The sequence below is a fragment of the Haliotis rubra genome, unplaced genomic scaffold (genome assembly GCF_003918875.1).
Source record: "Haliotis rubra isolate DU_JTF1 unplaced genomic scaffold, ASM391887v1 Scf11, whole genome shotgun sequence".
NCBI classification, from domain to species: domain Eukaryota; kingdom Metazoa; phylum Mollusca; class Gastropoda; order Lepetellida; family Haliotidae; genus Haliotis; species Haliotis rubra.
The window spans coordinates 1513745-1540160 of NW_025765003.1; the positions used below are offsets into that span (position 1 = coordinate 1513745).

Genomic DNA, 26416 nt, shown 5'->3' on the forward strand with positions numbered 1-26416 from the left:
CAATGTGCAGTTTGGCATGGGTGTCGTTCAGTACATGCCGATTTTCACAATAAAAGGGCCTGAGCAAATTGCATCCACCATGATTTGATATTTGCAGATGGTAAGACAACTCAGCATCAAACACAGGGAAAGGACTATGTGTTAGCTGCAAGATGGAGTGAGTGAGTTTAGTTTTACGCCGCGCTCAGCAATAGCCCAGTTTTATGGTGGCAGTTTGTAAACAATCGAATCTGGACCAGACAATCGAGTGATCAACAGCATGAGCATGGATCTACGTAATTGTGATACGATGACATGTCTCAACCAAGTCAGAGAGCCTGAGCACCCGATCCCGTTAGTAGCCTCTTACGACAATAGGTTGCTGAAGATCAATTCTAACCCGGATTGTAACTGGTCTTTAAAGAACAGAAGACATCAGGGATATAGTTGCTACGCATATTATCTTGGCTGACCATTCATATGAAACGAAACAAATTTACGTTGAGAAAAGACACGACTTATAATATCCAAATTATATTTTCAAATATTACATTGTTACAAAGATAATCGCAATGGAACAAGTGTCTTTGAACAGCCATAGGTTTATGGGATTAGATATAGTTCCTTTACGTGGATACTGAACGATATATTCCTGGATAAAGGAGGCCGCCTCCGTGGTGTAGTGGTTAGAGCGTCCGCCCGGAGAGCTGAAGGTCGCGGGTTCGATCCCCGACCGCGTCATACCAAAACACGTTAAAATATGGTACTTGTTGGTCCCTGCCTGGCGCTCGGCATTGATGGGTACAACAAGGACTGGTCGGCTCGGAGTCAGTATAATATGTCTGAGTGGGGTATTCATGCTTCACTGCGGCATGGTATGTCAGTGGGCTAGCACTATAAAACCAGCTTCAGTCTGGGCTAGTACAAGCAGCCGCACATACACATACACACGCATGCACGTCGTCATAAGCACGACGTAAAACCCAATTTCACCTCACCTCACCTGGATCAAGGTAACCGTGCATGTTTCCACATCTAACTTTTGTCGCCTGTTATTACGATATTTACGTTTTATTTATTCACTTGCTGTGGCAAATGATTCTTATTTCTTTACGATATCTATGGGAAGTTCTTCGATGCGAGATAAACAGCAATAAGTCATTGTTTGTATTCGTGCACAGGATTAGCTCCGATTTTGAGTCAGAATGGCATAAATCCAAATTGAAAATACCTAGCAAGCGGCTTATCAAAGCTTCGACACTATTAGCGATGTGACTTCAACAGATGCCTAGATTTCAAACACCCTTTAGTCGCTGTCTTAGTTATGTGCTGAAGTTTCATGTAAAGTAAAATATTTTTAACTGGATACTGCATGGAAGTCTGAGGTGATTTATGGAAATATTTCTTACAACTACAGACATATAACTTAGACCTGGCACAAAAGAAGCGCATTTAGACAATATACTTGTATATCCCACAAATAAGGATCGAACCTTTTGAGCTTCTGTAACATTTCATGCGTAATGTCAAACGTACGGAATTTAGAGTTATGTCCCTTCCCGGATGTAATGCATTGTCATGGCGGCGTCCTTCAAACTTCTGGAATATGTATCACGGTGTGAAATTCTTTAGATATATTCATGGCCCACTAACCATGTCACGTGCATCGAATTAAAGCCGCGATGCGAGGTTGTTGTTGTGTTTAAAAAAATAATCTCTCATCAGTATATTATTGTTAGGTTTATATTGCATCATTCTCGAAGTTTCCAGGTGCACATGCGATGACAGTTTTCGTCTGCTGCATACTTGGGGAATCCCCGAGTGTTCTAAACAAGGCGATGATGATAAAAGTTTACGTCATGCTTAAATGAAAAGCGTGCAACGGCATTAAAGACAGCAATAAATTCAGACGGGTGCAGGAAATTTCTGGAAATTGATTTCTGACAGACGTCTAACAAGTTACCGGTAAGCGTTCGTGTTGTGTGAGCCAAAGCCTAATTCACCTTTTCTGTGAAAAATGATAATTTCCATAACAAGGAACGTAATTATGCATAATATTACACCACAAGATGGACATTACTGTCTACAACCTGCATTTACTTTTTAAAAAAAATACAATTCAAGTGTTCAAATTTGTCAATGCTCATGTGTGAGTGAATATTGTTTTATGTTGTTTCAGCAGTCATGAAGTCGATACATATGCGATGAGAAACAATTATTACCCTTTCTTGATATCCATTTATGTGAATCTGATATCGATGATATTTGCATGATTAAGATGCAGAATATATTTGTAGCAGACGAAGAATGCCTGGCAACAAGAGCTTAACGAGAAGTTTGGGAACTAAGACTGCATTCTCAAGAAACAGGGCTCTGCAGCCCTTCAGGAACCTTGATGGTGATTATTTTCTCGGAATGTAAACTATTTCATCAGATTGGAACTAGAAGTGGAGTTTTAATATTGGATTGTAGAAAGAATTTTAGTGTATTAGTGTAGTGCATGTTGGTTAGGGATAAGGCAGGTCCAAATTTACTACCCGTTTACTCCAAACCCTATTACCCAACCCTAGTCTGGTACCCACTATAGATCTCATGAACTGTGTTCAAAATCTCCCATTGTGAGTTGTTTGACCAGAGCCCAGGTAAAAACAATTAGGTACATGTATAAGACCGTCTGATCTTGCATACACTGAAGCGTATTCCCAACTCAAGGTCAGAAGTTGTGTTTGCATAGTCAGAAATTAAATATGAATATTAGTACGATGTAGGGTAACCATGGACTTTTATTGGAATTGTCATTAAACATTCTGTCACTTGAATACCACTGATCAGGATTGTCCTATATAGGATCCAAGTACCCAAGCAAATTGCTCTGGTGGAAGTGTTAGGTGTATTTGTTCACATATTACTGTTGACGTCTTTGAGTGGCATTTAGAAGTTGATGTGATTGACAATGGAGGAAATTCTATGTATATTCTTCTTTTATAATTAATGTATTGCTTGATAATGGTTTTGGCATCGACACTGAAATGTCGCATACATAATAATAAAGAAGTTGTATATCCATAGATCTTTCACCGTTGTTCATCTTACTGTTAGCTCAAATTGTTATTAAAAACATTTCACAGCCTAACACCATTGTGTCAAACCTGCAAGTCCTGAACATACGGTTGTATTGAAGTAAAACCTTGGTCCTAGTCTGTCTCACAGTCCCTGAACCACATTATTTTCCCTACAGTCTAGCCTTCCCTGTAGTGCTAAAGCCCTAAACTAAGTCTAGATTTCCCCAGGTTCAGGTCTGAATCTCCCTGGTCCCATTTAAATGGGCTTGTTTGTTACTATCAAAATTATATATATTCAGAGACTAAGCCTTAGTCTACCTTGGTCCCTGTGCATTTGTTTTTAGTCAGCATTTTGTTGGTTGTGTCAGATCTCGGCTATCTAAAAGTATTTACATATGTCCTTCCAACATCAACAAAACAGTGTTTGTATATATGCATTTAACGTTTAGCATTGAACCTTGATGTTAAAGGTTATTACATCCGTGTCAGTCATTCTCATTTAAATGTTTTCAGAGTCTGATTTGGGAGGCATCAGTGGCAATCATCAGCGCATACCACATGTACCAAATGTACATGGGGAGCCACGAGAGATTGTCTCACCAGGGCAGGTTCAGACCCACCTGTTGATCACTTCTCTCCTAGAACAAATGTGCGTCATGGCTGTTAAGGATCAACACATGGCGAATCAACTTTTTAACAGTAAGGTTTAAGTCTTTATAAGCATTGTAGAGAGACATTCTTGTTGTCTTGGCTTGGTTCCGGTAACCCATGCACTGGTTACACCATGCATATTTTGACATATTACAGGGTTCGAAATACCCCATATATTAGTGTGCCATGGCACGGTAAATACAGAAATGGCACGTCTAAAAAATGTTCTCGGTGCCCTTTTGACACGCCTAATTTTTTAAGAGACATAACTCACATTTAGTCATTTAATCCCCAAAACAATTATTTTTTTCCAAATTGAATAATACCATACATATTTGAATGCTCATAAACCCATTTCTTTGTTTAACAATAAATTTCAAATGATCAACATCATTGTCATTTATTCTAAAAACATGTGGGCATACCCGATTTCAGAAAGGCACACCTAAAATATTTGTCTGGTGCCCTAAGGCACACTTAGAAAAAAAAGTATTTCTATCCCTGTATTAAACAGCACTCGTGATGAATTCTATTTTTATTTTCACATTACTGTTTCCATTTTAAGAAATGCATCCATCAAAATTAACATCAGAAACTTGTCAAAATGTTATGTATATACCATGCGTAGTGATACATGTTTTCTATTGTACAGTTTCATTTGCTGAGAAAAAATTCTTCAGATTATGTAAATCCATTCTTGATCTGAGCTTTGCAGAATAACTGAAACTTTCATAATGGCAACCAGACCGGTTCTGTGTCATATGATTTTATATCTCTGATTTTTAGCTTTCAAATCAAAGCAGGCTTTCACTTGAAATGTCTTGTGGGAGGAGAAAAAGTCCTACTTTCAGGTTACCCAGTTTCTAATGTGCATACATATGCCATTGGGTATGACATATATCATTTTAAGTCATAAGCTGATGTCATGGATAAATGCTTTACTTAAATGATAAATTATTGTTTGTTATAGTGATATGTCAACAGTTGGCAAAGTTGAGGGTTATCTCCCCTCTGACCTTCATGGATGAAATGAGTAGTTCTAGAGCCCGATACCGACTCACCCTCAATAACATGATACACAAGGCAAAGCGAGACATGTTCAAGGTAAGACAAGTCTTGAAAATTCATGCTGCTCTGTTAGCCTGAGGTTAGGAACATTTTCTACAAACAAGTGCAGGTCAAGTGATGTCATCCTCATTAGCTAGTACCATTAACCGGTGGAGATCCAGGTTAGAATTGGTCTCATAGGGGTAACTAACAGGATCGGTTAGTTAGACTTGCTGACCTGGTTGACACATGTCATCACATAGATCGATATTCATGCTGTTGATCACTGGATTGTCTGGTCCAGACTCAATTACTCACAGACCACCGCCATGTAGCTATAATATTTCTGAGTGCGGAGTTAAACAACAAACAAACAAAAGCTAGTACCATTCAGTGTTATAATTTTAAGAGGTGGGGGTCACCCATTTTGTTCTGGGGAGGTAGGGGATCATCTATTTTGTACACATATACTGGGAGTGGGGTGGTTCAGCAATTTTGTACATATGTATATTTAAAAAATCATGCTTAAAAATTATTGGAAGGGTGGGGGAGGAGTCATTAATTTTGTACATGACATGCAGGGGGGTTACTTACTTTGTGCATTAATTTTATGGGGGGGGGGCATTCACATTGTACATGCTTCTCCATAAAATTCATCATCACTCCCCCTAGCCATAAATTATGAACGGCCCCTTAGAAAGGACTGAAAATGAAAACATAGAGAACATTTTTGTCTTGTTCATGCATGGCTAGCTTGAAATTGTGAGGACAAGAGAAGTAAGGTTTGCACTAGTCCTTTGAAGTAATCTTCCAAAATATTATCTGACAGGGACATCAGGCTCCTTCATCAGTAATCTTATCTTAAAAAACTAAACATTAGTCTACCATGTCAGTTAAAACTTGGTGATTTTTCACTTTATGAATTCAACTCTGTCTATTTTCCTTATTTTCAGCAAGCCACAAGTCTATCCCCAATACTCATGCAGGTCCACTGGGCCAACACACCAAGGTAAGCATGTAGTTCAGTAAAACTATAAAACAAATAATGTCTGCAGTATGTAGTCTTCATATTTGATTGAAATAGTGCTTAGAAGAAGTTAGTGACGTGATGAACAGCCCATGTCATGATACCCAACCATCGACCTACAGGGACGGACCAACCAATCCCCACTTTAATCAGCTTTTATGACAAGTATGAAGCATTATTGACTTCCTTTTGCTCTTAATCTGAACCAGTAGCCAAGATGGTGACCTTACGATCTAGGACTGCTGGAGGATGTTGTCTCAGTTATCATAATTATACAAACCCTCTAAATTTAATGTTAAGGTAAATTTTTCTGATCTTATGTCTCATGCACTCAGAACATGACTCAAAAAAGGATCAATTGTTACCATATTAAAAACCAAACGGGAATAGAGTTGACACAGGATTGTATTAACAGCCAAAACCCTTAAACTAGGAAATGGAGGAATATTGGCACAATTTTCCATTTTAAGAGTCTACTGACTTTTGCAGGATGCCTGATATACCACTGCTAACCCACAGCATTCAGAGTCTAGCCATGCAGGACTCCAGGTACAGACATGAATTTGTTGAAATCTGTCGTCTTGGGAAAGGAGGATTCGGTTCAGTATTCAAGGTAATATTTTTATATTTTTCCACACTAAAAGGCATGGATCATTCAGCGTGTGATTTTCGGGGTGTTTTTTCAGTACCTACACCGAGTGCAACCTAGCTTATGGCTTTGGCTGCACCATTAAAATTTGAGTTGCACCATAAAATAATGTCACTGGTTATAAAAAGTAGCACACATACTTGTTTAGCTATTTTCATGTCAAGTACTCAGTCTCAGATACATTCCTCAAAACCTGACCCCATGATGATAAATGATGAATGATTCTGTTTCAATTTTGCATTACCTTTATTTATAAATCTCAATTATATGATTACTTCTACAGAACTGATTTACACAAATGTTCGAGTCACTTACTTCCCATCGAGACACAATGACACCTATAAGATGTTGGAGAATTTCTTGTTACCTGCACCAGGTGCAACCTGTTACTAAAAGTATCCTGCACCAGCCATGTTTAACGTGCATCAGTGCAGGTTGTTGATAGCGAAATCGCACCATAATTGAACCCATGTCTTCAGAGTGACGGGCGGACGCTTTAACCATTGATCCACCCAACCACCCCTCAGATAGGGTAAATTGAGGTTCTCATTGTGAAGAGTCATAGCATGAAATAAGGGGAGATGAGGTAGCCTAATGGTTAAAGCGTCCACTTATCACACTGAAGATCCGGGTTCGATTCCATACATGGGTACAATGTATGAAGACAATTTCTGGTGTCCCCCGCCATGATATTGCTGGAATATTGCTAAAAGCAGCGTAAAACCATATTCATTCACTCATGAAAAACGGAATTTGAAAGAATAACTGCCACAATAACAAACAATGTGATGCTGAGATTATCCATTCTTTTATATGTTTCAGGCCAAAAATCGACTAGATGGACGAGAGTATGCTGTGAAAAAAGTGAAGTTTAAACATAGAAATGCAGGACTACTCTTAAAAGTAAATATTCACCCATTTTATTATGCACTGTCATGTTTTGGATGGGGACATGGCTGTCCAAGTCGTCTAAGGCACCACAGTTTGCATGCAGAGTTGTGTCCCTTGGACATGCCAGAAGCCTATGACAATTGGTTCAAATCCTGGTTTGTCCTGATTATTTTTCTCTATTTCCCAGCACCACACTAAAGTGGTAAATATCTGTCACCTGCGTCACTTTGGGAATTCCTCCGACATTAAGCTGATACGCCGTCATGACTGGAATACTGTTCAAAGCAGCTTTAAACACAACTCACTCACTAATGATTAGACATTTATGATGCTATTGTTCTTCTTCCTTAAGTGGCATTTAGAAGCTGGTATGATGAAGTGGAACACTTTTTATGGATAGACAACTTCTTTCTCAACCCGGCAATCAACAGAGATCAAGGTTATTACATCCCCACGGTTTACAATGAACTAATCAAGCCTAATCAAGAATAACCCACCATTTTGTCTACTGGCTTCAATCATTTCTTATCACAACAAGTCCCATGTCAACACACCGTACATCAACCTCTTCTATTGTGTAAACCAAATACCCGCCATGTATATATTTCTCCTTGTGCAAATGTTGTGTTGTGCAAATCATTTGCTTAATAACGGTGTTAGGATCTACACCGGAACGTCGCAACTACTACTGCAACAAAGAAGTTGTCTATCCATAAAAAGTGTTCCACTTCTGCTATTGTTCTGTTGACATTTCAGCTATTACGGGAAGTAAAGGCATTGGCAGGTCTCACACACAGCAATATTGTTGGCTACAATGCAGCATGGCTAGAGCATGGCAGTGAGTATGAAGTAATGATCTGGGTTCAGTCATCGTTTTAGATCACATGTGTATTTTGACCTTGGTTGGTACCGGTACCGATCCAAGCGTTTGTAAAAAGGTTTGTAGCTATGACATTCATAAGCCTATAAAAACTACAGAGTTACGACAGGCCTTAACGTTACAAACGCTTTGTGGATCAGGACCCAGGTCTGCAGTAACCTGTGCAGTTGTAAGGTTTGGTGGCCAAACTTTGTGACTGTGACTTAAGAGGCACTGTACCCTGACATGGAACATTGCAAATTTCAGTCACTGGCCTAGAGTTCATTTTTTGCATACCTCTGTGCTATAACTAGAATAGTGTCCTCACTCACATCATCATGTCCCCAATCACATACTCATGTCCTCACTGTTGACCTCATGTTCTCATGACCTCATGACCTCCCTCACATCATGTCCCCAATCACATACTCATGTCCTCACTGTTGTCCTCCTATGTGCTCATGACCTCATGACCTTACTCACATCATGTCCCCAATCACATACTCATGTCCTCACTGTTGTCTCCATGACCTCATGACCTCACTCACATCATGTCCCCTATCACATACTCATGTCCTCACTGTTGTCCTCTCACATCATGTCCCCAATCACATACTCATGTCCTCACTGTTGTCCTCATGTGCTCATGACCTCATGACCTTACTCACATCATGTCCCCAATCACATACTCATGTCCTCACTGATGTCCTCATGACCTCATGACCTCACTCACATCCTCATGTCCTCACTCACATCCTCATGTCCCTAATCACATATTAATGTCCCTAATCACATACTCATGTCCTCGCTGTTGTCCTCATGTGCTCATGACCTCATGACCTCACTCACATCATGTCCCCAATCACGTACTCATGTCCTCACTGTTGACCTCATATCCTCATGTCCTCATGACCTCATGACCTCACTCACATCATGTCCCCAATCACGTACTCATGTCCTCACTGTTGACCTCATATCCTCATGTCCTCATGACTCTCATCATGACCCCAATCACTCACTCATGTCCTCATGTTGACCTCAATCCTCATGTCCTCATGACCTCACTCACATCATGTCCCCAATCACGTACTCATGTCCTCACTGTTGACCTCATATCCTCATGTCCTCATGACCTCATGACCTCACTCACTTCCTTATGTCCTCACCCAGATCCTCATCTTGTCACTCAAAATTCTGATTTCCTTATTCACATCCTCACGAAGACCCGGGTTCGATTCCCCCATATGGGCACAATGTGTGAAGCCCATTTCTGGTGTCCCCTGCCGTGATGTTGCTGGAATATTGCTAATAGCGGTGTAAAACCATACTCACTCACTCAAATTCTCCCTCCCTTTCTCATGTCCTCCCTCCCTCAGTTTCAGGTCCTCAAACCTCCAGTGACACCAGCCACACATCAGATGACAGTTCATCATCCACAGACAGGTCAGTGTGTAAAAGCAGCATTTCTGGGCCAGTTACCGTATATTACCGTCTATAAGCCGACACCATAGATAAGCCGACCCCCAAACTTGACCCTTAAAATCAGTGTCAAAATGGTATGTTTCGTACATAAGCCGATCCCCCGCGATGGGGTCCTAATCGCGGCAAACACAGACCACAAACAACTGGCAGTTACCAATAATTATAACTTTGGTCCACATTATTCAAAGAATTCACAATCATATCTATTGCGTCTACTCACGCATCGAAACGAAGTGTAGTTAACAGAAAATGGATAATATATTTTGTTTCGCTAAATATCATACTTATTGTAGCAACAAACTATTACCCCATTCAACAATCACGAGCTGATTACTGCCTCGTTTTCCTTGGACTGCTAGTTTACAGTAACATCGGTAAAAATGTGTGAATTTAAATGGCTTGCTTATTTTATCCCATTCCATGTGCGTACAACTTCCGCTTACCGTTCATGAGGGTCCGTATAACCTTAGTAGTGATTATATATATTTTACATTTATAGAGCAAAAACTGTAATTGAAATTACACAATGCTAGGATATATTTCTTTGGGTTAAATAATAGTATTCTGTATTATGTTTTACTTACGACTGCGTCAGAATTCATCCCGTCATATTATTGTGCATGTTTGAACTTGATCTCCGGGAAACGTGTGCACAGCTGATTGCTATTTCCGGCTCAAATACACACAGCATCTTAATCCCTGCAAATAATACAATGCCCAGCAAAAACAACTTAGAACTTAAAAGGTAAATAATCTTGTCTAGTGATGTTTAATTGCAAACTTGACGTCTTTACTGACAAAGTCGTCTTCTGTTGTTTGTTCACAGTGAAGTGATACGATGTTGTTTTCTGACCCCTGGAAAAAAGTTTCACGAAAGTGTAACCCATAGATAAGCCGACCCCCTTCTACAGACTGCTTTTTTTTTGGTCCTCAAAATTAGGCTTATAGACGGTAATATACGGTATGTGTTTAGGCCAAATAAAAAAATGTTGTTCGATTACACCTCTTTAAAATTTAGGGTAGTTATATGGATTTGGTTTTTTTACATATTTTTTTCAGAAGGAAAGTACAAACTAATAACACATGTATCAATATGTAATTGTTTATTCTGACCTTTGCAATAGTGGGCTCTAATGCTCAAAATAGAGGGATTTGATGCACTTGATAAGTAAACCTTGTAGTGGATGGAAAGTATACTTTTGCTCTATTGCATATATAACAGCATACATCACCAAAGAAGGATAACTATACTAGAAAATATCCATGACTGCTTGTTCCAGTGAAAGCTTTGGTCACCAAGGCAACAGTCCAAGTGTCAGCATAGTATTTGGAAGCACCAACACAGGAGATGACTTGGATGACAGACAAGGCCCAAAGATCCTCGAACTGGATCCAAGTTATACAAATTCTGAAATAGGGCCCAACACAGAATTAACATCCAAATATCTTTGTATACCTCAGGCATCACATTCCAAGTCGTTGAGTGTGTTCCAACGACAGAAAAGTGCGAACAGTTTCTTCACTGCCACCAAAGTATTGACACGTGGAGTTGCAGAGCCAAACCACAACACCAACACTGGTAGTGACGTTGTGTTCACCGAGAGTCATTATACAGAGAATAAAGCAATAACAAGCACAAGGAGGGTGTATCGCAGGAGCATCAGCTGTGAACCTAATCCTAGTACTGAGAAGTCTTTTGGGAACACAATGGATCGAGATGATTTTTATGGGCAAATTTCACCTTTTGATGTGAGTATGTGTTTTGGCTGTTAGAAGCACTATGTCAAGCTTACAAGATGGAAAAGGAGTGTGTGAGTGAGGCGGTTTGGTTTTACCCCGCTTTTAGCAATATTCCAGTAATATCACAGCGTGGGACACCAGAAATGAGCTTCACAAATTGTAACCATGTGGGGAATCGAACCCGGGTGTTCGGCATGGTGAGCGAACACTTTAACCACAAGGCTACCCCACTGCCTAGATAGAGAAGGAGCTTCATCATTGACACCAAATCAGGGTCCAAAACCATGTGACTATGAAAATTAAGAGTGAGCATGGGTTGACATGTCTTCTCTTCTGCTCGTCGATCCTAGGCTTTCAACATGACACTCTGCGCTACTGAAATAGTGTTAAAATCAGTGTCAGGCCCAAGGGACGTAATCATTGAGTAAATGAGAATTCAGATAACCAAAGAATATGATGTGTTACATCATAACTCATAAATAATACATGTGTCCTTGGAGACATTCTAAAGCACCTAACTTGGAAACAATGTTTTCAAAGGGAAGTAACTCTAACTAACTGGCATACCTTGCAGACCACTCCCACATTCTAAGACCTGGAACAGTATCTGTTTCCCAGGTGTTCTCATGAAGAGTTAGCATACTTCCCTTTCTGCTTGCAGACCAGTGTCACGTTGTACATACAGATGGAGTTGTGTAGTCTCACCCTAGCTGACTGGCTGGTGCAGAGGAATGAAGCAATCAAAGACTCAGGTCAGGACATTGTTTGTGGATGAATGGTGGCAAAATGTGAATAACTCCTGGAAATGGATAATATTATGAAAATATTATTACTTTAATGTGTTGTCCTCATTTACTGGTCAAGATTCTCTGAAATGAAGTAAGGCGTATAATGATCCTTCAAAATGTATCTAGATTTGAATTTTATGTGTTAAGTCATTTAACCAATTGAATATTTGCCTTATTTATTTGGAAATGGTCTCAATTGTTATCCTACATTTAAACAGGGATGTTTTTGTAGTCATAACTATAGACTGTCTCCATCGCCATCGTTTAGCTGTGTTGCTGATTTGCAGATGATTATGCAAATTTACATGCAGTGGAATATTTCTGTTTGGAAACATTTTTTTTTATCTTTTATTGTTTTTTTTCCCTTGGAATAGTTTTGGTAGTTGAGAAAGTAGGATTTGATGTGAATGCTGTTGATATCAAAAGAATGTGAGCTACGGAGCCTTATTGCCTGCCACTTGTTGCAGATCAGTAGAGAAGGATTCTATTATATACTGATATTGGAACAGTAATGTAAGAATGCACATGACTGAAAATAAAATAAAATATATTTCAGATCTGAAAAAAATTGGTAGTGATAATATGAGGATATTTCATCAACTTCTACGAGGGGTTGATTACATACACTCACAGGGCCTAATGCATAGGGATCTGAAGGTAAGTCACATTCACAAGACCAGCTTTAATTTGAGTTTCTTAACTGTTTTCATGACCTTAGGATGCAAATTTGCCCATACTCCAGGGCATGAAACTCCCAAAATTTTCAGCCAGACCATAGGTCTGGTTAGATGTAAAACTTGCCAGCCCTGACCAATACTTACCTGCCCACAAAATATCTTCATATACATGTCTAAGTCTTAACCCAACCGTTGGGCAGGTGAATTTGAGAATGTGCCAGTCCGTGTTGAAAACAACACGTCCCAGGCGGTCGGGTAGGCAGGTATTTCGAACACTGCATAATCACAAGCCTGAGTCACTTGGTCTAATCGGCTTGTTCCCATTTCGCCTACATCCCATTTCGCCTACACCCTTATCAAAACAAATTTACACTTGAGTGAACACAGGATTTGTATGCTGTTCACTGTACGTAGTTTAATGGACTAACCCAAATAATGAGAAACAAACTTGTGAGTTGGTTTGACCATTTTAATAGTATATATATCTCAAGTATATATCAAATAATATAATCATAAACTTGAACATATCAAGTTATATCAAATCACATAAGCACAAATATATAAATGGTAATCCAAACAAAAATGAACTTGTAAATTCTTTCATACTACAATCTGTCCATACTTTTATAATATAATCATATAGGTTTGATAAATGATCATTAATGTTTAATACGCAGGTTGCTTGCTTTCCTATCATGCTGCATATTATTTAATATTTGTTTTATTCATGTATCAATGAAATCGAGATGTATTCAAGTAAGCCATTACGGCTTGTTTACCAATTCTAGTTCAATTTATTTTGAATAAAATATGTTTACACTATAACCATCATATAGAACTTGCTGCCCGTCTCTCTGTGTCATAATAAATTCTACTCTCTGAAGAAATGCGTTTGCCATTTTGACATCACAAACATTTCACATCCCTCATGTAATAATAATTAATAATAAGAGTACTTTTATAGCGCCTGTATACTGTATACTATATGCTGTACATTAAACCAACAGTACACGGAGAAGAGAACATAACAAAATTGCACATTTAGCAGGAAGCCTGAGAGTAGCCACTTTATTAAGGCTTTATTAAAACAACAAATCTTATCAACATAGATATAAAGTGACTTTGATCTCAAACCTATTACAGTAATTTGCATTATTAAGCAACAAACCACCTTAATTAATAAAATAACAAAACAAAACAGTAAACATATTCTTTTGACGACACTGAGCAGGAAATGTGGGCCATCCCATTCACTGAATGAGGGGTGGATGAGTTGCCATCCTCAATTACTGTTGGCGAAATGGGATGTAGGCGAAATGGGAACATCCCGTGTAATCACAGACTGAAGAAGGTTGTTTAGGTGAAATGTAGCCTGTTCTTTAATGGTAGTAGCATCCCAAGGATGTAGTATTTTAGGCATTTTCATTAATTTGTTCTTGGTTAAGACTTGGTTATTTACAGGCTGCCAACAGCTCTAATACTGTTGCTTGTGTTAAACAAGTAAACATGAAATTCTTACAATTTTAGGATTACAGAGTGAGTCAAACTTTTGAGTCGCATCAGCTATATTTCAGATATATTTTGACCATAAGATTGCAGACAACATACTTGCCAGGTTGTGAAGAAAAGATGCAAACTCTAATGGTTATTTTCCATATATGATTTCAGCCGAGGAATATTTTCCTCCAAGGATCATCCCTCCATGTGAAGATTGGAGACTTTGGTCTAGCTACAGAGGACATCATGAGCAACGACAGAGATACTGTGTTATCTCCCCCTGCGTATAAAGGTACCAAAGACACAAGAATTACAGCCTGATTCAAGTAAACTAAAACAAAATAATAATCTTCAGGCGCTTTATCATCAAGGAAACACAACCAAAAGGCCCTAAAAGCAATGTATGTCTGGTTTTAAACAAAAAATGCAAATTCACCCTACAAAGGCATGCAAATATTATAGCAAAATAGAGTTGAAGACAATCCCATTCTTTCTTATAACACTTTGTAACCTATTGACACAATTACTATAGTGATATGAAAGAATTGGGTGGTCCTTAACTCTTTTTAGAAGTATATTTACAGGTTTTAGTGGTGATTTCTATACAGTCTAAGTAAACAAATCGCGAAAGTTGACATTTGCACATACTGTTTGAACATTTACCCCGAAAAGTCGAATGATTCCGAATGCTGTTAACCGCCCGATTGCTTCTGAGTGATACACATGGAGGACGCCATTATTCACAACTGTGAGTAAACAGTCGCGATTTTTTTTGGTCAATATTCCAGGATGGCATCTTGCGGAAATATAAGCTAATAGTAACCATGACATCAGCAACCCCTAAGCGTATGTAGTGCAGGTCCAATATCTGTGCTTTATGCGAATTTCTGTTCGTTGAGAGATCAGTGTCAGGGACCGGGGAAGAGAAAATAAAAAAAAACGTTTTGTAAGTCCCGCCGAACCCTAAATAGTAGCAGTTGTCTGATTGTTTTAATCCATTCAACTGTCTCACGTTTGATTGCACAGTCATAGTTCGCTCAAAGGTTACTAGACGAGACCTTCTACTGGGGTTTGTTAGACTCAGTATAGCAGTTTAACGAATAATACTGAGCCTAAGTTTACTGGATTTCTATAGTAAGTTTGTGATGAGGGAAAACAGGACGTTTTTTAGTTCATCAAACTGAACCTCGTGAGGTTTCAGTTGTCATCTGTATAGTCCACAGCTGTTGAAGCAGAAACTTTGGACTTTAGAGATGTGTCACTTGAAGGTTTATCCATGTTACCAGATTCTGGTAACAGTCTGACATTTGACCTTCATGTGCTCTTGCTAAAGACCTGTTTTTCCAAACCTGATTTTCACTAAACCATGCTTATCAAAAGAAGCAACTAACTGGATTGGTCAGACTCACTGACTTGGTTGATGAATGTCATCGTATCCCAATTGTACAGATCGATGCTCATGATGGCAATCACTGGATTGTATGGTCCAGACACAATTCAATACAGACAGACCTCCTATTGCTGGGAGATTGCAGTGTGCGGCATTAAACAACAAACAATTCTTACAAAATCTGCAAACAGCTCATTTTTAACTGAAACTACTAATGATGCTTAGATTTATTTTAAGGATCCAGTCTCTGCTGTAATAAGAATTAATTACTTGTGTAAAATATATATGACCCAAATCTAAGCTATCAACGTGGTGTAGTATGTATGAAATCATGACCTTCTCATCTGTACATCATGAACCTCTATATTTTTAGACATCATTGAATCTACAGAGACTGTGAAGCTGAAACTTTGGATGGATGATCCTCAAAATGGTGATTTTGAAATTTACTCACAGGAATTAGGTCCAGTGTCATTAAGAATCTTATCTTGGTCAACCCAAACACTGATCACATATTTTTAGCCATTACTAAGTATGGTAAATAGTTGAGTAATGAAATAGTGTGTGTGTCTTGCTACAGTCTTTTGTTAAAGGTCACATGCAACGTAAAACACAACTTTGCAGATTCTGATACCTTTCGGTATGGACTTACCGAAACAAATCATCAAAAATGCAAATTCAACTTATAAAGTTGAAAAATAACGCGATGAAAAAACCGCGTGAAATCGGAGTTCAAACGATTCACTAATTTTCCCCCGACTTTTCGGGGGAAAACTGGTTTCAACAGCTGGGCTGCGCTCATAGCACGTGCGCAGTGAAATAGGTTCGCGCAACTTGGAAGCGGGCTGTCCGGTGAATACTCGGTGAAGGCTTTGGTGTGAGCTATTTTCCTAATATTTTGTTGATATCTCACAGGCGTGAGCTTTTTATATGTTATGACAGTAAATAAACTGTTTATATAATTTTATTTGTCTATTTCACCACACGTTCTTCTTACCGAGTCACTTTCTCTGTTCGATACTTAAAAGCAATGTCATTATTTAGCGTTGACAGAATTTCTAACTGTGATATAGATATGTCGTTGTCACAGACAAAACTCAATGTCTGTTTTATTGACACCTATGTGTCTGCCTGCCTGTCTGCTAATGACAATATTCAATACACAACTGGGATCACTGACCACATGCAATTTGAACTTAACACCAATCAGGCTATACACCATAAACAAAACGCATTGATTTATGGCCCGAGTTCGGTCTCTGTCACATTATGTAATTACACAGACAGGCAGGTGTGATACTTGAACACATGACATGTTATGATGTCTGTTGATTGCAAAATGTTATACACAAAAAATGAGCATGTATTTACAAAACCCAACATCTCTATATACACAATGTATACACACACACAATGAGCCATGAGGGCATCAGCAAATGAACCAACTGTTACACTTGAGTGCACACCCACCCGCTCTGACTGGGTTCGGTATCCCGGCTGCTTCGTTTCTTGGGAAGTAAACCCAAGTACACAATATTGCACTTTTGATTTGCGATTGTACGCTTATAATTTTGTTTATATGCTTTTTCATAACCAGCAATGCATATTATATGTCATGAATAAGTGATAATTGTGTTTTAATTATGTTTGATTTTTTGGTTGCATGTGACCTTTAATGCTTTTTTTTTCGTTTATACTTCTGTCTTTCAGTACATCAATGATCTCATCAGTGAAGTCATGAACAAAATGTCAACCTGTTTAGAGCCCATAATAAGAGTTTCATTGGTACAGTTAACAGGGACGGATCCAGAGCGGGGGTGCGCATCCCCTTCTCCTCCGAATTGTTTTTCCCTAAAGAGCATTTTCCTTAACCTTTGGAATTAATGATGTATGTGCATCCCCCCCTTCTCCCAAATCCTGGATCCGCCCCTGGTTAATATTGTGTTTCATTTTTTCAGCAACCATTTTTATGGGATTTCATTTAGGGGTTTATTTTAGAATTTAACAATACATGGGGATTGATTTTATGTGGATTGAAGATATACAACACAAGGATATACTGAAATGAAAGATAATTCTTCCTAGACTTATTCCAAAATTCCCGAGGGAAATTCTTTTCGAAAGGTCAAAGATAAAGGTCATGAGATAAAACAAATGCTTCAAAAATAGTTTTGGAACATTTAGGCATTTCTCTTTTAAATGGTGTCCTGATTTGAACAGATTTGAGCTGAGATTCGTCTAAAGTCAAGGTCAGCACTGAGGTTTTGCAGGTTTGGGCATGGTTAGCTCTACATGAATGGAACCTTACATGTATATGTTTGATAAAACAATCCCACTGCATTGTATGTCATTTGTAGTTATGTGATAGGTCATGGTCACCTTTTAGGTGGACCGCCTCCGTGGTGTAGTGGTTAGAGCGTCCGCCACGGAGAGCGGAAAGTTGCAGGTATGATCCCCGACCGCGTCATACTGTTAAAATATGGTACTTGTTGGTCCCTGCCTGGCGCTCGGCATTAATGGGTACAACAAGGACTGGTCGACTCGGAGTCAGTATAATGTGTCTGAGTTGGGTATTCATGCTTAACTGTGGCATGGTATCTCAGTGGGCTAGCACTCAGCCGCACATACACATACACAGTCATGCACGTCGTCATATGAGCGAAATATTCTCAAGCACGACGTTAAACCCAATTTCACCTCACCTCACCTCACCTTTTACAAGATGTTTTATATATTCTTGTGAATGGGTGTGTGGTAGTGGGGGAGGTGAGGATTAAAATCTTGTAATAAATTTATTATGGCCTAATCTGTATTTCTGGCCTAATCTAAGATTTTATGTATATTTGTGCAGATGAGCTACAGTGCCTTAGAAAAACCAGATTGTTTCATGTAAGTTGTATTTTTTGTCAAATAGCTGGAATATAACGTCAACATCGACTCACTCACAGCCTATTTTGAGTGAGTGAGTGAATGTGGTTTGACATCCTGGTGTGTTGACTGACCCCTGTGTTAAACCCTGTCACTGTTTTGATTGTGTCACAGAAGTGTTCAAGTTCGACCGTCACACAGCTGAAGTGGGGACTCTGACATATGCTGCCCCAGAACAACTGAAAAGATGCATGTATGACAACAAGGTGAGCTTTAAGCAGAATGAGACTAATAATATACAGTGATGATGATGATGATGATGATGGTGATGATGATGATGATGATGATCCCTTTGTGTGAGAAGATCTGAAGACACCTCCATTGAGTTTTATATTCTCAGAATGAAGGTTTCATTTTTCAGTATCTCTCAAATAAATATAATCAGAGAGTTTCGAATGAGAATCAGAGAGTCAGGCACCAAATCACCTAATCCTGGATGGGACTAAAGCTCAAAAAGGTGCTTACATCTGTACTTTTGTAAGAAAGTGTAATCCCAAATGTAACGTGTTACATTTGACAACTTTCTATATGACATTGTGTGTATTCATAGCTTTCGGCTGTGGGAGCTTGTCTGAGTGAGTGAGTGAGTGAGTTGGGTTTTACGCCGCTTTTAGCAATATTCCAGCAATATCACGGCGGGGGACACCAGAAATGGGCTTCACACATTGTACCAGCTTGTCAGAGGGGTAAACATAGTACATGATCTGGACTACCAATGGTCAGGCTTCCATTTGTGTGGAAGCCAGGGTGGGTTAGGTCACTGACTTTGTGTGCTGGCGATTAGGTGCTTGACTCTGAGGGTATGGGTTTGAATCCCAGATAAGATGTAACCTCAAAAGGTACTGGAATCTGTACCTTACTGAGAAAGTTTCATCCCATATATAACATATGTTACAGTAGTTAAATCGTATGTTTTCTTCCACATTACCAGTGTGACATCTTCAGCCTGGGAGTCATTCTGTTTGAGCAGTACAATCGCTTTGTGACAGAGATGGAGAGACACGAAGCTATCACAAGTCTCAAGAAGGGAGATATACCCGATGTATTCTCCCAACACTGGCCAGGGCAGGTATGGCTTCGTCCTACAATACAGTCAAACACCATTATGTTGAAGTTGAAGGAATCAATTTAAATACTTAAGTTATCTGTGGTTCAATACAACCACAAAATGATGACTGAAGACTGACTGACTGACTGAGTTTGGTTTTACGCCGCTTTTAGCAATATTCCAGCAACATCACGGCGGGGGACACCAGAAATGGGCTTCACACATTGTGCCCATGTGGGGATTCGAACCCGGGTCTTCGGCGTGACGAGTAATGACAACACCCTAACAGTAAATTTGACACTTTAAAGTTCGACACAATAGTGTTTCACTGTATAAAGCTTCAACTATATCTTTCCTTTTATACTGGACCCAGGTTGACCAGCTTGGATAATTTATTGACATTTTTATGAAAACAGAACTACTTTCTTGTGGCAAAATATATACCAAACCTTTTAGTTCCTATTGGATCTATGAAGATTCAGGTTCAAATTGGCCTTCAGCACCCATGCTTGTCGTAAGAGGCGACTTACAGGATCGGGTGGTCACACTCTCAGACTTGGTTGACACATGCCATCTTATCCCAATTGCATAGATCTATGGTCATGTTGTTTATCACTGGATTGTCTGGTCCAGATTGGATTATTTACAGACAGCCATCTTATAGCTGTAATATTTCTGAGTGTGGTGTTAAACAACAACAAACAAAACCTAATTCAATTACATGTTTCTGGTTAGACCTTATATAGTTTGTTTACATTTGCATCACCATTTTATGATCAAGTCATATCAGCTAGAGATAGTTCACATCAGGGATACCGCCTCCGTGGTGTAATGGTTAGAGCGTCCGCCCGGAGAGCGGAAGGTCACGGGCTCAATCCCCGACCGCGTCATACCAAAACACGTTAAAATATGGTACTTGTTGGTCCCTGCCTGGCGCTCGGCATTAATGGGTACAACAAGGACTGGTCGGCTCGGGAGTCAGTATAATGTGTCTGAGTGAGGTAGTCATGCTTAACTGCGGCATGGTATCTCAGTAGGCTAGCACTATAAAACCAGCTTAAGTCTGGGCTAGTACAAGCAGCCGCACATACACATACACACGCATGCACGTCGTCATATGAGCGAAATATTCTCAAGCACGACATTAAACCCAATTTCACCTCACCTCACCTCAAATCAGGGAGAGCATGGAGATGTACAAGTTTCACTTTACCTCCCATTAGACAGTCACATTTTCTTCAACATGACCCTGTGTTTTAAAAAACATTTTCACCCAGGGAGGGTCTTTCTCATGCACGGCTGATCTTGTTTATTTTAGATAATATTGAAATGATTTTGGAACCAACAAACCATACAGAAGAATGAAGGATAAGATTGGGAATTAAGCTCCAGAAAATACATGTGCATTTAATCTTGTATTCCAGGCGAAGGCAGTGTTCAAGATGACTCACACTGAGCCCCCAGAACGTCCATCAGCCAAAGACCTCCTTACAAGTGACCTCTTCCTTACAAAAGAACAGGTACATCCCTATAAAACATGCCTTGGGTTCATACAAAATTCTTGAAAATCTTTGAGTTTGAGTTACCCAGGACATAATATTTAAACTGAAAAACTAAACTAACAAAATATGAAGTTTTGAAATCTGCTATTTGGAGAACTAAACGTGACTCTCTTGGTGAACTGATGAGATAATTCAAACAATAAAAAATGGGGAACTAAACGTGAATGCAAATGGGCTAACTAACTTAATGTGACCTTAAAGTCGATTATTTGCACTAATCTTTCTAGCTCTATTGCAGTTTAAATTCTATTTTCTACTATCTAGTACTTTTGCAGCTAGCTATGAAGCTTCAATAAACTATTAAATTCTATTTAACAATCTATCTTCCCATGTAGTCAACTGCATGTGGTCTGACTGCACGGGAAAAGTCATACACCTCAGTTTTCATTTCTCTCTCATCAATTCAACTGAATTGTGATGAGTATTCATTAATCAATTTTTCAATCCTCCTGCCCATAGTACCTACTGTTGTATAATCACACTACATTCCCAACCTCACTCACTCATTCACTCACTCACTCAAGCATTTGCTCATTTCCGGTATGTATAGCTTCATCCTCATCATTACAGATCATCCACAACCTTCAGAGGAAGGTGTCAGAGCAGGAGGGCGACCTTGACACGCTCCGCCATGACCTTGGAGAGAGAGACCGTCTGCTGAAGGATGTGTTGATGGAGAGGGAGGAGAGAGACAGAACAATTGCTCAGCTTCAGGAAGAACTGGACAGGATAAGATTTGAGATGTTTAACTCTACAAAGTTTAGCCAGTGAAGAGAATTACAAAAGTCTTTAAATGATGGTAAAAGATAGGGTTATTGTCAAGTGACAGGAAAAACTAGACATGATCAAATGTGAGATGTTTTACAAAAAAAGTTTACCAAGGGAGGTGGTCTTTAATCTTTTTCATGGTGACAAAACTCTTGCCTTTTCGCAGAAGATAAAGGTTTCCTGTTTGAAGTATTGTCACAAAATAAGAAGTTCCATTCTCAGCAGGGGGATAAAGACCACATTTTGAAAACACAATTCGACATGGATGGAAAAATGATGACAGAGTGTGAGGGAGACAGATAGAGCTGTTTATTGTCCAGTTGTAAACAGTCAAGTGTGTTTCATTGTATCAACTTTCATATGGTGCTTCATGAATTAAATCCAACATACATTGTGCAATTGTTTCTGAGGACTGGATGAAGACCATCGTGTCGTGTGATAAGTCCTATCATCCTATGTTCAACATTGTTTCATCAGGGAGGGCAGATATCTCAGGTTTTGTTGAAGAATATGACCATCACCTCATCATCATCAGTATGTTGAAGGACAAACCCAATGGTGATTACGGGTTAGGATCCATCATAGCAGCATCTGCTGGTCATAGGAGCTTACTTAGTGGACTGGGTAGTCAGACTCAGAGATTCGATTACTCACATGTCAATGTAGCCCATGGGGTTGATCGTTGCTCACAATATTGATCATTGGGTTGTCTGGTCCAGGTAATTATTATTGGGTTGTCATCATATGGTTGTAATATTGCTGAGTGTGGCATTATACGGTAAACAAATAAGCAAATGCAAATTTATGAAGGACAAAGTTTGATGAGGGGACTTTCAGATACAATATTTATTGCAATACACTAAATCAATATGCAATACACATATAGACTGTTGCGTCAGTTTGATGGTATTATCATATAATGCAGTGCTTTTATTTTTAATAACTGTAACTGTTTTATATGAAAACATGTACTTATCTAAAGGTGTATGGTTGTCAAAAATTAAACCAGTCCTATACGATATCTTGAATGATCTTTGTAAGATGTGACGAATCATCACATGTCGATGGCCTGTGACAGAGGCACAAGGCTGGCAGCATGGAACACTGAGTTGGAGATCATGGCCAACGCACAGCCTGATTATTTGTCTGTGTGTAGGAAGTCAGCAACTTCTTTGATTGGAATTTTAGAAGTTGGGAAGTACAATACTGACAGATTTATAAATAACAACTTGCAGGACAATGGTACAAGAATCTGTGATGAAATGTCGCGCTTCCTAAAGAACAGAAGTTGTTATCCATAAATATGTCAGTATTGCTAGGACGTCTGTGTTTTTACCTTCTCAATGGCAAGTAGCCCAATGGTTAAAGTGTTTGTCTGTCAGAAGCACAGGTAAGATTCCCCACATGGTACAGTGTGTGAAGCCAATTCTTGCTGTCCCCTGCTGCGCTATTGCTGGCATATTTCTGATCAAGTCCTCCGTTATAGTCATAGGGTTTAATAATCCCTTTCCCTTCAAAATGCAATCCTAAGGGTTGGATGCCTCTTTCTAATCAAACACCCCAACAATCCTTATGTTTACTTATGAGGTAGGGTATGGGTTTGCTAACTCTTTTGATTAAGTAATCCAGTGTATTTTGAGGAAACCCGCATAATTAATATCAGGTTTTGTGTCTTTCAAGAATTTATCCCATGTATCATGTGACGGGGCATGTGATTTGATCATGTATTTGTCCTGATGATGTGCATGGTTGCTCATGATATCAATCACTAGGTTGACATTGTTTTCTTTAAGGAATCATGTTTCTTGTTTTAATTTATCATACTTTTTGTTTCTTAATTTGATTAATTAATTCAGATGTATGATGTTAATCATCTTGGTTGAATTTCATTTTTGAGAGGAGATCACTCTGTATACTATGGTCGGTATGTAAGAATTTGGTGGAAATTTGACTGAAACAACCTGATTCCAACATGTGAGAGGGTCCACTAAATACTCACCAATTACCAAGTGTTTATTTGTTCAAAGGTGTTATGGCTGAGTGTCACTTGTCACACATCACACACAAAAGGCATGTGTTTGATTTCCAACATGGGTACAATGTGTGAAGCCCACTTCTGGTTCCACCAGCCATGATATTGCTGGAACTTTGCTAAAGTTGTCATAAAATCAAACACTCATTTTGTGCACAAGGTTTTTCCAGGACCAGGTTACCTCCCTTTATTAACTGCCCCCATTGTTTATATGATTTATTTGATCACATCAGTGTAAATTTGAGAAGGATCACTGGAAAAGAAGTTGACCAACATTCTGTAAGAAGAGAGCATTAGACATGAAAATTCTTCAGAATCCAGCAGCCTGCCATTCTATAGGTAGTTTTTTTTACATATACAGGGGAATCTATCTAAACAGAGGTTGAGACCAGTATATGAGACTAGTTTAGACAAAGGTCCATATTTGTGAGATAACAGCAGGAGATATAGAAATAGGACAAATATATAATTTTGAAAATTATATTATTATTATTATTCGGGACCATAAATGTCATCTTGTTGCAGAAACCTGGAGTCCAGTTTTCCACAGATTCTTGTCTGCACAATTAGCATTGTATATCTCTATAGAGACAGAATAGGAAATGCACTCACCTGCTGTTTTCAGTATTCAGAAACTTGAAAGCAAAGTATGCCCAGGAGTGACAGTATGAATGAGGATTCAAACTTAAAGTACTCACTGAATGTACAATGCCATTTAGAAAGTGGTGAAATGTAACATATGTTATATTGTATTTCACCTTCCAGGGGCGTAGGAACGGTTTTCAGTGCAGGGGGGGGCTAATTTATGAAAAGTATTGAAAATCAAAATGAAATTGTAGTTATGGTAAGGTAGATATGGGTTCGTCTTGAAAAAAATTGGGCTTAGCCGCCCCTTTTGTTTTTTTGTTCCTACGCCCCTGCCTTCTCAGTAAAGCCACATTGGCTTATATTAGGGGTTAGATCTCTGACTTTGTGTGCTGGCAATTAGGTGCCTGATGGGACTTAATTTCAATAGTACTAGAATCTGTACTTTACTGTGAAAGTGTAATCCCAAGTATAACATGTTACAAAAAAATCAGCATTATTTCAGTGTTCCATGCCTTTAAGTCCCACTGCCATATAACAATTTCTTTGTTTCATGTGTGTTCACAGAAAACTTCCCCAAACTCTACATTGAGCTTTCAAGGTATGTCAGTATAGACAGGGTAACGTTGATACACATGTTTGTATAACCTTCACTTAAGATGCCCAATTTATATTTTTATGTTTTCTGTAATAAGACTGAAAATGCCTTCTATTGAATCCTTAATAATGAACCTTTATTTATCTGTTTACAAGCGAATCAAATACAAATAGTGTGCATGATATGGAGACACTCAGACAATCTAAGCAAGATGTTAACAACATGTTGTCCATTTTAGATTGACAATGGAAGTGTGTTTACAGGTTAAATAATAATAGGAATAGATTTCTTAAGCACCTTCATGACAAAGTTAAAATCAAGGAATTTTACATGTCTACACGCTTTCCCAAAAGCCTAATGCATTGCTGAGTGGAAAAGGTGAGTTTTAAGGAGATGCATAAAAATGTCTTTATTATTAAGTTTATATTTTGTTGGTGTAAGAAAGGACTTTGATGACTGAGTTTGTGTATGCAGGATTGTGTTTTTTGTGAAGTTATGCATTCCAGTGTGACAAATGCCCTCATCAGCTGTATAAACTCTCACTGTGTACAGATTTAAGCATTGATGTTCATGTTAATTAGAGTCATTTTGCTCAGCACATTAATGACTGTCTATAAACAAATGATGTTCTTATTGTGTTAAAAATTGATGGATGAAAGGAAAGTCTTTTGATTGAGACACTTGATCCGGAAATGTTGTAGATTTGGCACAAAATCTTTGAATCTGCTGCATAATATCAGGGTATGAAACTCCCAAAACTTTCAGCCAGACCACAGGGCTGGTTAGATGTAAAACTTGCCAGCCCTGACCAAAACTTACCTGCCCTCAAAATACCTTCATATACATGCCTAGTTTTAACCCGACCGTCGGGCAGGTGAATTTGAGAATGTGGCAGTTGAAAATAACCTGTCCCGGGCGGTCGGGCAGGCAGGTATTTCGAACACTGATAATATACTCAAATTTGTATATATATGCCATCCTTGGTCCTGTTTCACAAAGAGGTTGTAGCCCTACAACTGTGGCAAGTTTTATTAACCATAGGGGCAGTGGGGTAGCCAAGTGGTTAAAGCGGTGGCTCATCACGCCGAAGACCCGGGTTCAAATCCCCACATGGGTACAATGTGTGAAGCCCATTTCTGGTGTTTCCCCGCCTTGA

At 38.9% G+C, this 26416-nt stretch overlaps 1 protein-coding gene and 1 long non-coding RNA gene across 5 annotated transcripts; one reads left to right on the forward strand and one right to left on the reverse strand.

Annotated features, from left to right (window-relative positions):
- Positions 1–1565: 1565 nt before the first annotated feature.
- LOC124284217 (eukaryotic translation initiation factor 2-alpha kinase 1-like) lies at positions 1566–23064 on the forward strand. Of its 4 annotated transcripts, none has more exons than XM_046720289.1 (17): positions 1566–1944; positions 2277–2377; positions 3555–3740; positions 4663–4796; positions 5693–5748; positions 6256–6379; positions 7238–7318; positions 8063–8144; positions 9542–9608; positions 10928–11396; positions 12049–12139; positions 12732–12832; positions 14521–14641; positions 18782–18873; positions 19599–19736; positions 21140–21235; positions 21848–23064. In XM_046720289.1, the coding sequence occupies exons 2-17, from the start codon at positions 2287–2289 to the stop codon at positions 22046–22048; spliced, it is 2130 nt and encodes a 709-aa protein (XP_046576245.1). In that variant the 5' UTR covers positions 1566–1944; positions 2277–2286; the 3' UTR covers positions 22049–23064. The 4 variants fall into 4 exon arrangements, with proteins under 4 accessions (XP_046576245.1, XP_046576238.1, XP_046576251.1 ...); XM_046720282.1 differs by having other exon boundaries at positions 2280–2377; XM_046720295.1 differs by having other exon boundaries at positions 2280–2377; positions 9548–9608.
- On the reverse strand, positions 6615–25871 carry LOC124284243. Its single transcript, XR_006900508.1, has 3 exons — positions 25860–25871; positions 20769–20771; positions 6615–6700 (listed from the first exon to the last, which is right to left on the reverse strand). It is a non-coding gene; the product is annotated as an uncharacterized LOC124284243 (long non-coding RNA).
- Between the last annotated feature and the right edge of the window lie 545 nt (positions 25872–26416).

What these genes read in the sequence shown, in the direction of transcription:
- LOC124284217 (XM_046720289.1), top strand. Translation starts at nt 2,287, where the DNA reads ATGCCTGGCAACAAGAGCTTAACGAGAAGTTTGGGAACTAAGACTGCA. An exon ending in AGCATGGCTAGAGCATGGCA is followed by an intron (nt 8,145 to 9,541) that starts GTGAGTATGAAG and finishes TCCCTCCCTCAG; the next exon opens with TTTCAGGTCCTCAAACCTCC. An exon ending in GGCAAATTTCACCTTTTGAT is followed by an intron (nt 11,397 to 12,048) that starts GTGAGTATGTGT and finishes TTCTGCTTGCAG; the next exon opens with ACCAGTGTCACGTTGTACAT.